The 15,654-nt window shown below is 41.2% G+C and overlaps 1 protein-coding gene across 2 annotated transcripts; it reads right to left on the reverse strand.

Annotated features, from left to right (window-relative positions):
- Positions 1-1,208: 1,208 nt before the first annotated feature.
- Positions 1,209-15,551, reverse strand: si:dkey-38p12.3 (rho guanine nucleotide exchange factor 15). 2 transcript variants are annotated; one of them, XM_027020958.2, is made up of 16 exons: positions 15,201-15,551; positions 13,182-13,673; positions 7,833-8,666; positions 7,682-7,730; positions 7,519-7,577; positions 6,905-7,164; positions 6,436-6,596; positions 6,031-6,183; positions 5,574-5,703; positions 5,415-5,489; positions 3,967-4,059; positions 3,466-3,620; positions 3,111-3,275; positions 2,783-2,868; positions 2,459-2,563; positions 1,209-1,956 (listed from the first exon to the last, which is right to left on the reverse strand). In XM_027020958.2, exons 2-16 carry the CDS (start codon positions 13,585-13,587, stop codon positions 1,790-1,792), a joined length of 2,898 nt encoding a protein of 965 aa, XP_026876759.2. In that variant the 5' UTR covers positions 13,588-13,673; positions 15,201-15,551; the 3' UTR covers positions 1,209-1,789. The 2 variants fall into 2 exon arrangements, with proteins under 2 accessions (XP_026876759.2, XP_026876758.2); XM_027020957.2 differs by having other exon boundaries at positions 13,167-13,673.
- Between the last annotated feature and the right edge of the window lie 103 nt (positions 15,552-15,654).

The raw sequence follows: 15,654 nt of genomic DNA on the forward strand, positions 1-15,654 counted from the left end.
AGTGAAATGCCTAAAGATGATCACTGAGATGATCTTTTTTCTTCAGTAAGTTAGACGACTAGACAGTAGACCGACATAAGGACCAACGAACAGGCACCTTTTCCGGCGTGGGACTCAAATGAGTACATTTATGAAAAGTAGAACAAATATATAATTTTCTTTAAGGCTCACACATGTATATATGAAATTGGTGCGCTCTTTTAATGCTCTGTCATTAATATGAAAGTAAAGTGCGGTCCAATATAAATGATATTCTAAGAAAACATAGCTAGCTAGCTACATAGCTATAAATTACAATTCAAGCGAAAATTAACTAAATCTTATAAAGGTTTCAAGGTTCTAAAAATTAAGGTTTGTTATTGAGTTTATATACTGATATTTCTTTCGAGCACATACAGGCGCAGTTGTTAACTACGATATTTAGCCAACCATCCGGTTTGACTGAACAGTCGCAATTTCACTGTAAATATAATGAAAAAGTAAAATTTCTAGTGACAATGGACAAGAACACGGAATATTCCCAGAAATTGTACTAATCACAAAGTCAACATCAAATCCAGCGTGATGCTTGCGATTTATGTTATATTCGCAATAAAAATGAAAAACCTCACGTAGCATATTAACAAAGTAGAACAAAGACCCAGTGCAAAGAAAAACAGCTGTTTATTAAGCATTTTTTGCACGACGAATCCAAATCTTTTCAGAATTTCCCTATCAACCGTAGGATTTTTTGTTGCAGCTTATTTGCATGTCTACGTGTTTGGCATTTAGCATACATCTACAAGAGCGCTTATAGCTGTCTAAAATAGGACAAATACATCACAGGCGATTATATTCACATAGCGTTATGTATAGCCGGCCTATGGAAAATCGGTACCAAAGAAACCGATCTATGTTGGCAAAGAGGGATATTAACACTCAAGAGGGATATTAAAGTTTGAACAGATTTTAAGTGTAATAACAGCCTTATTTATGAATAAGTAAGACATACTTAATGTAAAATTCACTTTAAAACCATGCCTGACAGAAACAACTTTAAACAGATTTGAATTCAGAGTAAAAATAACTATAAGAACCTCATTTTAGTTTGGGACACACACACACACACACACACACACACACACACACACACACACACACACACACACACACACACACACACACACACACATCAGTGTCTAAAGATGACACACCAGGATATGCTTGTAGCTGTGTTCTTCATTTTAATACAAAGATACATGCCTGAAGAGAATGACCAAATATCTAAACCTGGGAAAAATAACCTGTATATCACAACAAAATAAAATGTAAATAAACTATACAAGTATAAGCATACACACCTTGCATATATACAAAAGTAGACACACACACACACACACACACACACACACACACAATCGTATAAAGAGAATATGTTTGTGAGACATCCATACCTTTACAATATAAACATTTCAGTAAAACTCACTAAGCACATGAAGTCAGCACCTGGGTAGATGGAGTTACAGTGGCAGTGGTGCACACTGCAGTGGTCTACGGCAGTTCAGGTCATGCAGCACCGGTATGCACATGTGTGTTGTCTATTCTCCAGAACCTAGAATGTGGTCTTAAAGCCTCCAGACAGTTCTCTGAGCACAAATGGTCCTACTACAGTGCTATGTGAGAAAGGGTCCTTGCCTGATTTAAAAAGTTCTGTGTTTGATTCAGATTCTGTGTCTGCTTGGCTGTGAACTATTGTGTCTAGCTATTAAACGGTCTATGTATGAATAGTTCTGAAAGGGTCCATGTTTGGTTATGAAAGGTTCGATAACTTATGGGTAACACTGGAAGCAGCCTGGATGACACGGTAGCGTTCCCGCAAGTTTCGCCGCCGCACATGCTCGTTGGTGATTTCCGCAACATTTGCAACAGGAAACCAGCCCTTCTGACCGTCAGACATCCGAATGCCTTGATACCAGCCTGATAGAGGAGGGACGGAAGAGGAGGAAGACACAGGGAATCATACAGAGGTTAAAATAAGGCCTGATCAGTTTCACAATCTGAAAAAAATCCCAATACAAGAAACATTGTGGCATATCTTAATTACTTAGTCACTTAAATACACAAAACTGTCAATGTTAAGAGTTCAGTGGTAATTATTATTCAGGAGAAGTTTAGTACCTCACAAAATCACAAATATGAATCCAAAGAATACTATTACAGTATACTGGTCTTTTGTAAGTAAGTTCTAAATTGATTATACAAAATGTCATGAGAGTAACAATGAGTAGATTGCAGAACAATAATCATTTTGCTTTATTTCCAAATATCTGTGGAAACTATATAGCCTCTGTTGTAACTCTGCAAGTAACATGACTTTATTTATTACATGTGACAACATGCCTGCCAGAAGACACACCCTTGTGAGGGATAAATTCACATTATTCTTCTGCACTGGTATTAAAGGTGGAGTGAGACTCACCCTCATTGGCTTTACGTATGACATTAATGATCTCTGGTGGATCCAGATTTAGCTCGTCAGTCTGGTTTGCCACATACTGTTCAACACACTGCACTTGAGGGCAGTCTGAACATGAACATACACACACACACACATACACAAACACACACTTAGTAGCATGAAATACTGGCTCACATATCTGCTGTTGGTCTATGCACCTCAAGATCATTTGCACTAATAAACAATGCAATCTGTCACTAATGACCATATAATGCAGGTACGTTTATACACACCACCCACTATGCCCTTTAGACCCACACACACCAGCCATGCTCATATGCTTACCCCAGTCTTCATATATGACTTCATCCTGGTCTCCATGCGGATCATCAGGGTTGGGGAATGCTGCGAGCCATCTGTGCATGTCAGACCTGGGTGGAGACACAAGCGGCTTTATTAAGCATCTCAAGTAGCCCAGTCGAGGGGCCCTAATGAGCAACTCATGCACCAACTGCATGCAGCCTCGTTCCCACACAATATAAAAATACTCATGCTTCATGCGTCTCTATCAGGAATCATCCAAAAGTTGTCGATACGAAAGGCCGTGTTTAACGGCTGGAATGTCGGTACTGAAAGGGGGGTCTCGGCGGCAGCATGCCACTCCCGTGCTCACTGAGAGGGTGCTTTCAGGAGCCTCTCCATCATGCGTCCCTGGTGGTTCTCCAGGAGTGTGAGGTTGAAGCAGTTTTCCAAGCTGGGGCTGGGCGAGTCCTCAGAATGTTCTTGCACCTGCACCAGGGAACGGTGGGCGTGGTCCATCACCACATAGCGCTCCGCCCTGCAGCACACAGGAAACGGGGGCACTGACGGTAGCACTGGCCTCTTCATTCGACTTAGGTGTACTAACTTAAATTTGGCAGGGATACACACTGCAGGGTGCTGACACACCTCTTTATGTAACTGCCAATGTCATGCCTGATGCAAGCATAACTGAAAATGAAAGTAAAAGATTTAGTTAGAAGCAATACCCCTTCTTGTTGGCGATGATGAGCAGGTCATTGAAGAGGAAGAGGAAAACAGGGCTGAATCTGGGTTTGAGGTTGAAGAGCGTGGCACCTTTGGCTAGCTCCTGTAGCTCCCCTCGCTTTTCCAAGAAACGGTTTTGTGAGATGATCGGCACTGCCTGATCACATTTAAAACAGAGCCTTTTTACAATGCATCCAATTAGGCCCCTCATTAAACATTTTTCATCTCATTCAGCTTAATTAATGACCAATTACTACAGACAAGATCATTTCTCCTTATTTAGCTTAATTAAATTAAATCATATATTATAAAATGTCTTTCCAAATGTTTTTGCTTTATATTGGTGTTACATTTGAGGACCATGGAGCGCATCTTACATTTCCATCACATTTTATCAAATGTGTCACATTACCTCCATTTAGGGATCCCCATTTCTGATGTAAGAGGACTCACATGCTTGTAGAAGAAACATCAAAGCATAGTCACGCCAAATGCCTGCCCACCTTCAACTTGTCAAACTCCAGCATCTTGTTGATCTGAATAAGCTCCTCCACTTGTTTCATCTTTCCAACCTCAGTGTTACACACTGCTATAATCTGTGTTTTTGTGTATTTGTTTTTTAGGGTGTGGTTTGGTATAAATGGTATGTGTGTGTATGTGTGTGTGTGTGCATGTGTTTATATTTGTATGTGTTTTTATAATTGTATATGTGTTTGGGTATTTTATGTAGTGTGTGTGTGTGAGTGTGTGTGCGCGCGTGTGTGTGTGTGCATGTGTTTATATTTGTATGTGTTTTTATAATTGTATATGTGTTTGGGTATTTTATGTAGTGTGTGTGTGTGAGTGTGTGTGCGCGCGTGTGTGTGTGTGCATGTGTTTATATTTGTATGTGTTTTTATAATTGTATATGTGTTTGGGTATTTTATGTAGTGTGTGTGTGTGAGTGTGTGTGCGCGCGTGTGTGTGTGTGCATGTGTTTATATTTGTATGTGTTTTTATAATTGTATATGTGTTTGGGTATTTTATGTAGTGTGTGTGTGTGAGTGTGTGTGCGCGCGTGTGTGTGTGTGCATGTGTTTATATTTGTATGTGTTTTTATAATTGTATATGTGTTTGGGTATTTTATGTAGTGTGTGTGTGTGAGTGTGTGTGCGCGCGTGTGTGTGTGTGCATGTGTTTATATTTGTATGTGTTTTTATAATTGTATATGTGTTTGGGTATTTTATGTAGTGTGTGTGTGTGAGTGTGTGTGCGCGCGTGTGTGTGTGTGCATGTGTTTATATTTGTATGTGTTTTTATAATTGTATATGTGTTTGGGTATTTTATGTAGTGTGTGTGTGTGAGTGTGTGTTTGCGTGCATGTGTGTGTGTGTGTGTGCGCATGTGTTTATTTTTGTATGTGATTTTATAATTGTATATGTGTTTGGGTGTTTTATGTAGTGTGTGTGTGTGTGCGTGCGCGTGTGTGCATGTGTTTATATTTGTATGTGTTTATATAATTGTATATGTGTTTGGGTATTTTATGTAGTGTGTGTGTGTGAGTGTGAGTGTGTGTGTGTGTGTGTGTGTGTGTGTGCGTGCATGTGTGCATGTAAAAACAGAAAGGAAGAGAGAAGAGAAATTGAGCATTCATGCAAAATATTTGGGGTGCAGCAACAGCAGTACAACCATGAATTGTATTTCACACAAATGTTTTCAGCTATAATTAACCCTGAAAGAGGCTGTACAAGCAGAGTAACAGCTTTTTTCCTATTCATCCAGTGTTTATTTGCACAGTGTTGAACTCCTATCGTATCACTACTCATCGCTGAGTATTTTTTCCCAATTAGGCCCCTCATTATACTAAACCCTTTATGCTTCTTCCTCATCACTGGCTCAGGCACCAACTCGCCATCATGGGAACACAGTTATTGGGGATATCAGGATACAGCAGCAGGAGGAGGAAGTTTACCTTGGACACAGAGGCCAGTGCTTTGGAAGCAGACTCTTCCTCCTTTGTTCCCACGGCTGTTCTCTTCAGGATGTTCTAATGAAAATAAACAAAGGCTAAATTGGGCTGTTGGGCTGTCCACAGTGAAACCACGTACGCATCGAGGTTGCATGTGTCTACCTCAATAAGCATCTTGATGCGTGTAATCCGCTGGAATGGCAGCAGCAGGAAGGATACGAATGGCAGACGCTGGCACTTAGGGGCCTCCTGCAGGCGGGCGATCACAGTTGCGAACTGCTCGTTGGACTGCCTGTGGACGCACATGACCCACAACCTCGATGATTAATGTGGAAGCAGCCACTGTAACAGCAGCTTACTGTAACAAGGATGGACTGATGTCAAAGACAACTGTCGCACACCGTACATAGCATGACTAAGATGGACCAAAGTGACAGAGATATCCGTGGAAGAGGCAGTGATGTTTACTTTCAAACTCTATGGAGATGATGTTCAGAACAACAACGGGATGTAAATGTGTGTGCAAAGACAGGATGGAAGGGATACGTAAAGCTCCTTGTTGTGTGTGTGTGCGTGTGTGTGTGTGTGTGCCTGAGCAGGCTGGCGGATGCGTCCTCACATGAGCGAGCTGTAGGTCTTCTCCTGGTAATTCTGATTCCGAACATAGTCGATGTATGCCGGAAAGTTATGCTGCGCGTGGTAATTGATAATGTCGCAGATGTCGGTGACCAGTAAACGTTCATCCAGTCTTTCCTCCAGGTCCTTAAGAAACCTGACAAAGCCAGATACATTTAAAAGACTGCCCTCCGTTACAGACAGCCATGGCCCACTGGTTGACTTCAGCAATGTTACAATGGCAGTGTAAAGCTCCGCCTTTTAAAAAGTGTTTCAGCACAGAGGCAGATTTCCTTAGTGTGAATATAAAGTGTCTGAGTGTTAGTGTGAATATAAAGTGCCTGAGTGTTAGTGTGAATATAAAGTGCTTGAGTATGCCTTAAAGTCTGAATAACAGCCTCTCACTTACTTCTCGCTGACTTCTCGGATGCGAAGGATGTTGGAGAAGAGGGTTTTTTTGTCTAGGTTAATAAGCGTTTCATTCAGTTCCCATGAATCCAGAAAATGATCAGTCAAAACACGCAGGGAACGCAAATAGGACACCTCTGACGTCAGCACTTCGAACATGCTCTGGACCCACCAACGAGATCAACATACAACACAATGCACAGCAATGCTTAACCCGTGTATAAACTCACACAGCATCCAAAAGAAGATGGTTTAACTAGTTAAAAATGTAATCAGATCAAATTATGCCTCATGAACTGAAATCCAGTTTCATTACAAGTCTTCTCTGACAATCACTGTTTTCTTTACTCCTCTAAGGTCTAGCATGACAGCAGTGTTATATAAAAAATTGTAGTAATACCCTTACGCCACCCGCTGTTAACACGTTCACCTCTTCCTGCCCTGCCCTTCAGCCCCTTTGCCCCGCCCACCTCCTGGTACTTGCACTCTTCTGGGGTGAGAGTCTGCAGGATTCCGCTCTCTCGGACCGCGGGCAGGTCCTGCCACAATGTGCTTTGCAGACTGGGGACAGGACTACTCCTGGACCCCCCTGCTCCTGTACCCGAGCTGGCCGCTATGCGAGGAAACTCTATCTGGAAGTCCATGCTGGTCTTACTTATGTTGCGACACACCGTCTGGCGACGGATCTCCTTGGTTATGTACGATTCAGTATACACTTGGTACAGGAGCTCTGCGTCATGGACAAAAGATGTGGGGAGGGAAAAAAGCATGAAATCAAGGTGAAAAACATCTACATTTTTAAAATTGTAATTAAATGTCTTTCAACACTGATGCTTAAGCTTATTCTTAACTAATTTATTTCAGAGTTCATGTTTTGCAGATAATACTAATCCATATACCAGTCAACTCCTAAATTATTAGCATGAGAGTGAGTGTCTCATGAGTGAATGACAATAATCTGGTTAACTCATCAGGTCTATTTTGAATTACATAATTGCATAAACATGCCATTATCTGTAAAGTTCTTTTGTTAACATTACTCATATTGCAAACACTGAGCCATCAAACTCTGAAGCACACGTACCCTCTGGCATATGGGCTTCCATATCTAGGGACTTCTGCCGAGTGAGGGTAGCAGGCCGCCTGCGAGAAGAAGTGTCAACAAGTTACTGGCACCGCATACCATAGACACATGGCCCAGGCTCAGGATGCAGAATGGCAGAAATGATGGAGAATTAAATATTTACTTTTTCTCCTGTTTTTCCACATCCCCTGCAGAGCTCCCTTCAACTTCATCTTATTTTAAAGAGAAAGTCCAAGGATTACACATCACAGATCGGTGCATTATAAAAACACACACTGCGCGCTGATTTTCTAATCACTTGTTATGTGCGGTACCTTTACACGTGGAAGACTGGCTGATGAGGTGTCTAGAATTGGCCTTTGCTAGAATTGGCGGTGCAGGAGCTGGCCTGAGTGGCTTAGGGCTGCGTGGTGGACTGTCCACAGCAGGGGGCAGTTTGGAGACTGAGGGCACCTGCATCTGAGCCAGAGGTGTGCTCCGTGGAAAGCGTGGAGTTTTGGCCTTATCCAGGGGCATCCGGGGCGGAATGTCAGGGGGAGAGCACTCTGCTTCTCCTTCTGTGGTGATCTGACAGGGTGGGATTACGAGAACCTGAAGACTTGCATCTCTGGGGACAGTAAGCAGATCTAGGCTAGCTTCATAAATGGATTCCTCCTCTGGAAAAGAGTTTGCTTTGATGGGGCTGGTCTGGGGGAGGGGCTTGACGGAGGTCAGGGCAACCTCCGGACCAGGGTCAGACGTCCTCCTCAGCTGCCCCTCTATGAGGTCCAGCGTCACCTGAAACTTCTCTTTATTTGTAAGCGGGGCTTTGTCCTCACACTTCTCCTCTTCTTCTGAGGACCCACTCGTCGTCTCCTCATCCTCATCCTCATCCTCTTCCGTGTCGCTGGTCTCGCTCTCGTCCTCTCCCGCACACTCCTTGGGGTGCTCCTCCGGTCTCGGCTCGGCCAGGCAGCCCTGGCGCACCTCCTTCTCCTCACCCACTTTTTCATCGTCAGGTATGGGCACCCACACCAGCTTCATGCCAGGCCGGTGCAGGTGGCATATGCAGCTGCAGGCCCGCTGGCACTGTGGCTCAGCGGGGTGGCTGGGCTTCTGCTCCGGCCTGGTCCCAGCACTCCACAGCGCCACCCCTCTGGCATCATGAGCTGGGAGTGAGCATGAGAGACAGCCTGTTACTCGCAAGGCGTAGTTAGCCATGGTTGGGTTACAATGGGATTTGTTTGTTTATTTTCTTTATGCACACAGAAATTGCATGTGTGTGACACAATGGGTGAAATGTGTGTGAATGTGAAAGCTGTTCCTGGCTGCCATCCAACTATGAGAAATATTTGTTAGAGAGGAACTGTTAAATGAACATATACTGCTTTTCTCTAGTAATAAACTAATCTCTTCCTCAAATCTGCTAAGAGATTTTTGTAACAAACAGCAAATAATCCTCCATAATATGAGAATAATGTAACAGTACAGAACTGCCTACCATGCAGCCCATACATGATGTGCAGCCAGTTTAGAGCTAAAGGAACCAGCCATACAGTGCCACTGCAAGCCCCAACAGCAAGCTTAATCAGAAAGATTTCAAATATATTTATTACTTTGTATTCCATAACACTGAGGCAAAATATATTCAGGAAAATCAGCATTAGCAAACCAGGTTTAGAAAGGCATAAAGCCTCTGAAACTGATCTAATGTAAAAGCATTTTTAAAATTTGCTCCCAGCCAATCAGGGTAACATATCCACTCATCCATGTGATATATTCTCAGCAGTCACTTTTTAGGTTCACCCACTCCATATTTGTAGCTAATAAAATGACATATGTTTTTCTTAGATTCTTTACATTTCTAAAACCTTTTTGGCACCACTGTTGTGTTCAAATATTAAATCCACATGCTTTGTGAACGGCCAGTTCTGACAATGGGGTGGGTGCTATTCGCACATTTTTGTTCTATGTACTATGTATACATGTTTGCACTTTACACACAAACATTTATAAATATTTATAAATCTAAAACGTGTTTACAAGGCCTTCCAGAATGCTCCCTCTCATGGATTCCACACTGAGCCACAATTCTACCCTCTTAGAACGAACTGCCTTTGGGGCATCCCTTAATAAGCAGGAAAATGTGCATTAAAACATCCAGATGTCACCTTTGGTCAAAAGCAAGTCCCTCATGAAAGGAGCCTGTAAGTCCTGAGTAGTGCGTAATGTGTATAAATAACAGTTTACGATTACCTGTAAAAGTCATGGTTTCCTGTACAGCTATAGAACAAGCAGGCGCAGTGGTGTAAATCTAATTAAATCTGCCTCAGATTTAATCTGCTAATTAAATCTGCCTCAGTAATCTCGAGATGAGAACAAGGACAGAGAATTTAGTTAAACAAAGAATAATACACAGATAGTGAGGCAGTCGTCTCAGCATGATATGGAGACACAATAAGGACATCAGAACATTATATTTGAGATATACTATATTGCAAACAATGTGTCACCACAAATTCATAAACGTATTAAATGAGTCCAGTGTGTCAAGACAAATTTCACCAATTTGCGTAACATCAAGTAACAATATGGAAGTCACTTAAATGAAACTTTAATGCATTTTATGGCAAGCCATTCGCAAAGTTAAAAACATCAACATAAAAATCTTGAATGCATCTAGATGTAACCTAGATGCTGTGTTTTATATAGATATATATTAAAAAATTGGCAGGACATTCATCATTTTGATGAAACATTCCACACTTTGTCAGCTGTGTAACAACATGACCTGAAAGGAAGCTCTCTCTTGTAACCAATGGGAAACCAGTTTCCCAACCAATTCATCATCAGATATCTCTGCAGGAAATAAAAAACACAAAGCAGAGAAGAAAACAGGAGAAACAACACACTCTATAAATACCAAAATATAAAACACACAAACCTCCCCAAGGAGGCAGGTTTCAAATATGTTCCAGCCATCTGTAAAATATAATAATAATAATAATAATAGTAATAATAATAATAGTAATAATAATAATAATAATAATAATAATAATAGTAATAATAATAACAGTAATAACAGTGATAATAACAACAATAATAATAATAGTAGTAATAATAGTAATAATAATAATAGTCGTAGTAGTCATAATAATAAGAATAGTAATAGTAATAATAATAATAATATTAATAGTAATAGTAATAATAATAATAATAATATTAATAGTAACAATAATAATAATAATAATAATAATAATAATAATAATTTCACATACTGTGAGTCTGAAACCACTGAAACCTTAACTCTCAAGCCTCAAATGTGCTATTTTTTTCATAGTCCTTCACTTTCCAAAGGTTTTGTTAGCTTGCCACTACTATGTTGAGGTTATCTATACCTGTTACGAAATACCATCATAAACCGAAGCAAGAAAGGGAACATTTCCATACAGGATTCAAGCAAAGCATTAGCCAGTGAAGCCAGTGCCCACAAACCCATGTTAAACCCACCATCTAGCGAATGTTCGACGCCACCTCCACAGCATATACACAAAAGTGTTCAAATGTTGCTTTCTGGATCACCTCTTCTGATCAGTTTACCGCCCGTTACTTCTCCTCGTCTCCGCCTCCTGATCAGGTATCCACGCCGTTGTCCTACAGTATTCTTGGAGCTAGCATTTATCAGTGCTGCTACCTGCTGCTGCACTGACCCACTGTGTTGTGATGACGCGTCTTCACCCAAAGCATCCAGCAAATTTCTTTAAAAACATTTTACTATGGTAGAAAGCCAAGCAGCGAGGTCCGCATCTACTGATCATCTGACAAGCTTGGCTTTTTTTTTTGAGTTTACAACTGCTGAGCTACAAAGGTGGGACACATAGTATATTGAAACCATGATTCAAACTCTCTAGGCCAAAGTCACACCAATAAACCTATAAGCATGCAAAGAAAGAGAAAAAGCTGTCAGGCTGCTTACTGACATTGGTGGGACTACAGGACTCTCTGTAGTCCTTCTACTTCTACTGCTCAATCAACAGAATAGTTCTTTAGTGTCAACCATGTTTTCTTAAGTCACAACCTGTTTATAGTTCACACCAAACAACTCTAAACTTAAAGTGGTTTTAGAGTTTGGAGATTTTAGAGTAAAGTCCAGATTCTCATTCAGTTCTTTTGATGAATTTCCCCGATTCTCAAGTTTAGGCATGATACTTAGACTCAGTCAAGTTTCTATAAAATGCATCATAATTCTTTCATGATGATGTAATCTGGAACTTTCTGAGACTTCCTTAATCATGCATGTCACTGTCAACTTTGCACAGTTCTCTAACAGAATAGAATAGAATAACTATCTTTGTTGTCTTTGCACAAATACGACAATCTTTTCACCTCTGTAGTTCCACAGATATTAAGATTGCTATCAGGACATAGTGCTCTGTACCATGCCGCTGTATCAAATGTCATTTTGTGCGACATCCCATACTTATTGCATAATAATATCTTTGAACATTGATCACTCACCAAATATTGACTGTATGATTTCTTTAAAAGGAAAGTTAATAAATAAAACTCAAAACACAAATAAAAAAAAAGAAAAAAAAAAGCAGGTCAGAATCATATCTGCTGAGCAGAAGGTAAAATACCCCATAGGATGGAATCATCAGACATCTCAAGTCTCCCATACAGGCTTTGAGAATCACACGTTACGGGACAGATCCCAAGGTCTCACCCACAACCAATCAAATCTCACGCATCACAAAAAACTTGGCCTTAAAAGTCTATATAGAAGAGCTTATTGCTTTGACTATATTTGCAGTGACGATAACAAAAGTTGAAATCTGTTGGATAGATTACCCACCCCCCACCCCCACTCTGGGCTGAAAAATATAATAAGGATGACCACACAGCCCCACCCATGTCTATCCAAAATTTTAAGTGACCACTTACCCCCACCCTCCAAGTTTCACACTTTGTAAAGTGACCTTGAGAGGTATGTATCACGTATAAGAATTGACAATGGAATAATGTCATCTCATTATAACAAATTATTAATACATTATAATAAATTATAAAATGCCCATGGCTGGAATCTGTGACTGGAATCTCATAGCAAACTGCTTGAGTTACCAGAATGATTTAAAACTTAGTGTTTTAGGTGAGCTACTTCCCAGACATCATGTTCTTTTTTACAAAAGGAACAATTTCTGCTTCTTGGCAAAGATTTTGCAAAAAATGTACACATGGCAAACTAAGTCAGAGAAACGAACCATTTACATCTTCTCTATAGGGTACCATGCATGTGGTAATTATCCGCAGCTGGGCTCTGCTCCCTGACTCCTCCTTTATTCTCTCTGAACCAACAAAACTTGCTTTCTTCACTTCATAAGGGGGACTAAATATAATCAAGCCTAGAGTGTTTGCCACACACTGAATCGAAAGCGACTAGATAAGTAAATGCATAGCAAAAAAGAATTCCTGTTTTTCTTACATTATGTAAAGTTTTTGAAGCAAGTTATGCGATTTAAATAATATGACAGAGGAAACATGAAAGCAGTGTTAGATCCACAGTATGCTTTGGTGCCTTCTGTCTAGATGGCATGTAATTAGCAAGAAAAAGGGGCATGCTGGTTAAAAAAAAAACAAAAAAACAAAAAACCCAAAAACAGCTCTACCTGCTGGACTGTCACCTGTGACAAGAAGGATGACACCATCTCCCCGTCCTTCACCAACTGCTGCTGGCTTGTTCCTCCCCTCTTGTTCAGCCTCCTGCTGGAGTTTCTTGCTTTGCTTCTCAGGCAGTGGGGGGGCCTGGTCAACCCTGATCTTGGGAGGGAATCTGGACCTGGGCTTGACCGTTGGGGGTCTTTTGGTCCTCCTTCTGGAGCCTCTACTGCCAATGGCTTCACTGAAGCTCTCTGCATTTGGCTGGTTGAACTTGCTGACTATCTTTTGTACATTCCCAGAAATCCTAGCCGGTGTGGTCCTAATCGTAGGAGGGGTGTCTGAGGTGCCATTTGTAGATTTTAAAGGGAGAGGGGGCTTGCGTTTGACCTCTGGTTTTGGGGGAGATTCCACAGTCTGTGGAGCAGACATGTCACTAGCTGTTGACTGTTTGTGCTGTGAGACCTGGTCACCATCAGACCAGGCAACAGAGTCACTCAGGGCTTTCTAATTTCATCCTGCAAGAGAAATGTGTTTTAGTGAAAGACAAAATATGGTTGAAGCAAAACATATTTAAAGCAAACTAGTAGTGAACAATGTGGTACGTTTCTCTTATTATTTTTAAATAATAGGTCAGATTAGATGAAGAATCAAATCGCTTTGTAGTTCTCAAATGAATCAGTTTATGTTCCACTTTCAGCAATTTTATCTGGTAAAAATGACTTATTGCTATTTTAACTGCACCTATAGTCTCAGTCTATTACACCTTATAGTAAACAAATTGCACAAGGGCACACTTTGGCTAATTATCTTGGTATAATAACTAGTTTAACTCATTCAGTTGTGACCAACCCAGTATCATAAATGGCACATCAATTAACTTTTCAGAAAGCTTCCAGAAGTAGATTACAGATTCAGCTGCATTCAGCCAGACTTTAACCTTACACATCAGGTGTATTGCACATCTAAAGCAAACAAAAATCTTTATATTTTGAGTCCACTTCATGGTTGCAGAGTATTACAGAAAAACACAGACAGTGTGGAAAGTCTGTAAGGTTGGTTTTCCTGGTTTGGCTTACCATACTCAAGGGATTTAGGAAAGGAAAGTGTTTCACAGTTCCCTTCCGACCTCAACAGCTCGGCTTCTGGACTGAACTTTGGAATTTCTCCTTCTCTGCCTGACTCATTTCTCAAACAGACTCAGCAAGTCTAACAGGTTGCTGTGTGGTGCCATGCTTGATCAAAAGTGTATACTCAGGCGGATTCGGAGGATTCCTCTTAGGTGTCCTGTAAGAGCAAGTGACTGAAAAGGAGGTTTCTCCCATTTTCTCATTTTCTACCTTCTTCTCATATTTAGAACTATGAATATCTTGTATATAGCTTTCCTACAGCATAACATTTCATTCCTTTGTATCTATCCTTTTCTAAGAAGTCATGTATAACCACTCCCTGATCCTTGAAAAAAAGAAAACCAAGCACTCTGCCTTGGAACATCCCCATTGCTTACTCTTCCTGTTGTGAACTTTGCCACTGCGTCTCAGGTTCCAGAGCATGTATCCCCTTGGGCATGTCCCTAGCTTTTAGCTTCCAATATCTAGTCAGATGATTGTTTTGATCACTAACAGGACAGTGTCAGTCAGCCATGATGGGTTAGTAAGACAACGTTTCAATGCTTAAGCGTGTTTTCACTGTTATCCACTCTATAATGTATTGCGCAGACTGATTCGCATGTAAAAATGACAATGAATGCATTAAGCGTCGGCTGCTGCAGTGTTTGTGTGTGTGTGTGTGTGTGTGTGTGTGTGTGTGTGTGTGTGTGTGTGTGTGTGTGTGTGCGCGCGCACGCGCGCGTCTCAAGACAAGAAGGTGGAAATATAAGTCTTTCGTAAAGTAACTGCTGCTTAATAAAGCATAATAAAGCAAGATATAAAGCAAGATGACAAAACACAACAAAATGTCTAAAACCATACACAGGTATACTGCACTCAGTCTCAAAGCAGGGCAATGAAAATATCCGTGAACATCTGAAATCAAAAGGTACTCACCCGGTGTGTTCAGTCCTTTCGATTAGAAGGTGCCATAAAGCAAACTCCGGAGACAGAACGGTGCATTTCAAGGAGCCTAATCTCAATTACCGCATTCATAAAGTAACTATTATTATGTTCAGTAAAAACGTATCAGCGATCAGTGAATAAACAAAGCAATTAATTTTCATGTGTGGCACCAATGGAAGTGTATCAATTTAAGGTGCGACACCGTGTCCCACCGGTCCATACTTTATATCCAGCGTGGTCTGATCTGCCGGACCTTTTGTTTATTCCACGGAACGTTTGCCGAATCCCACGCGCATCCCTCGGTCTTTGTTTTCCTGCTCGTGCGTGCGTGCGTGGTGAGGAACCAAGCCGGGCGGACGACTCCCCGACTCGAGTACCCCTCCCTCTGTCCCCTCCCCTGCTCTTGTCCCCTCCCTCTGTCCCCTCCCCTTCCTACCTTATCTAC

Source organism: Electrophorus electricus, chromosome 14, assembly GCF_013358815.1.
Source record: "Electrophorus electricus isolate fEleEle1 chromosome 14, fEleEle1.pri, whole genome shotgun sequence".
NCBI classification, from domain to species: domain Eukaryota; kingdom Metazoa; phylum Chordata; class Actinopteri; order Gymnotiformes; family Gymnotidae; genus Electrophorus; species Electrophorus electricus.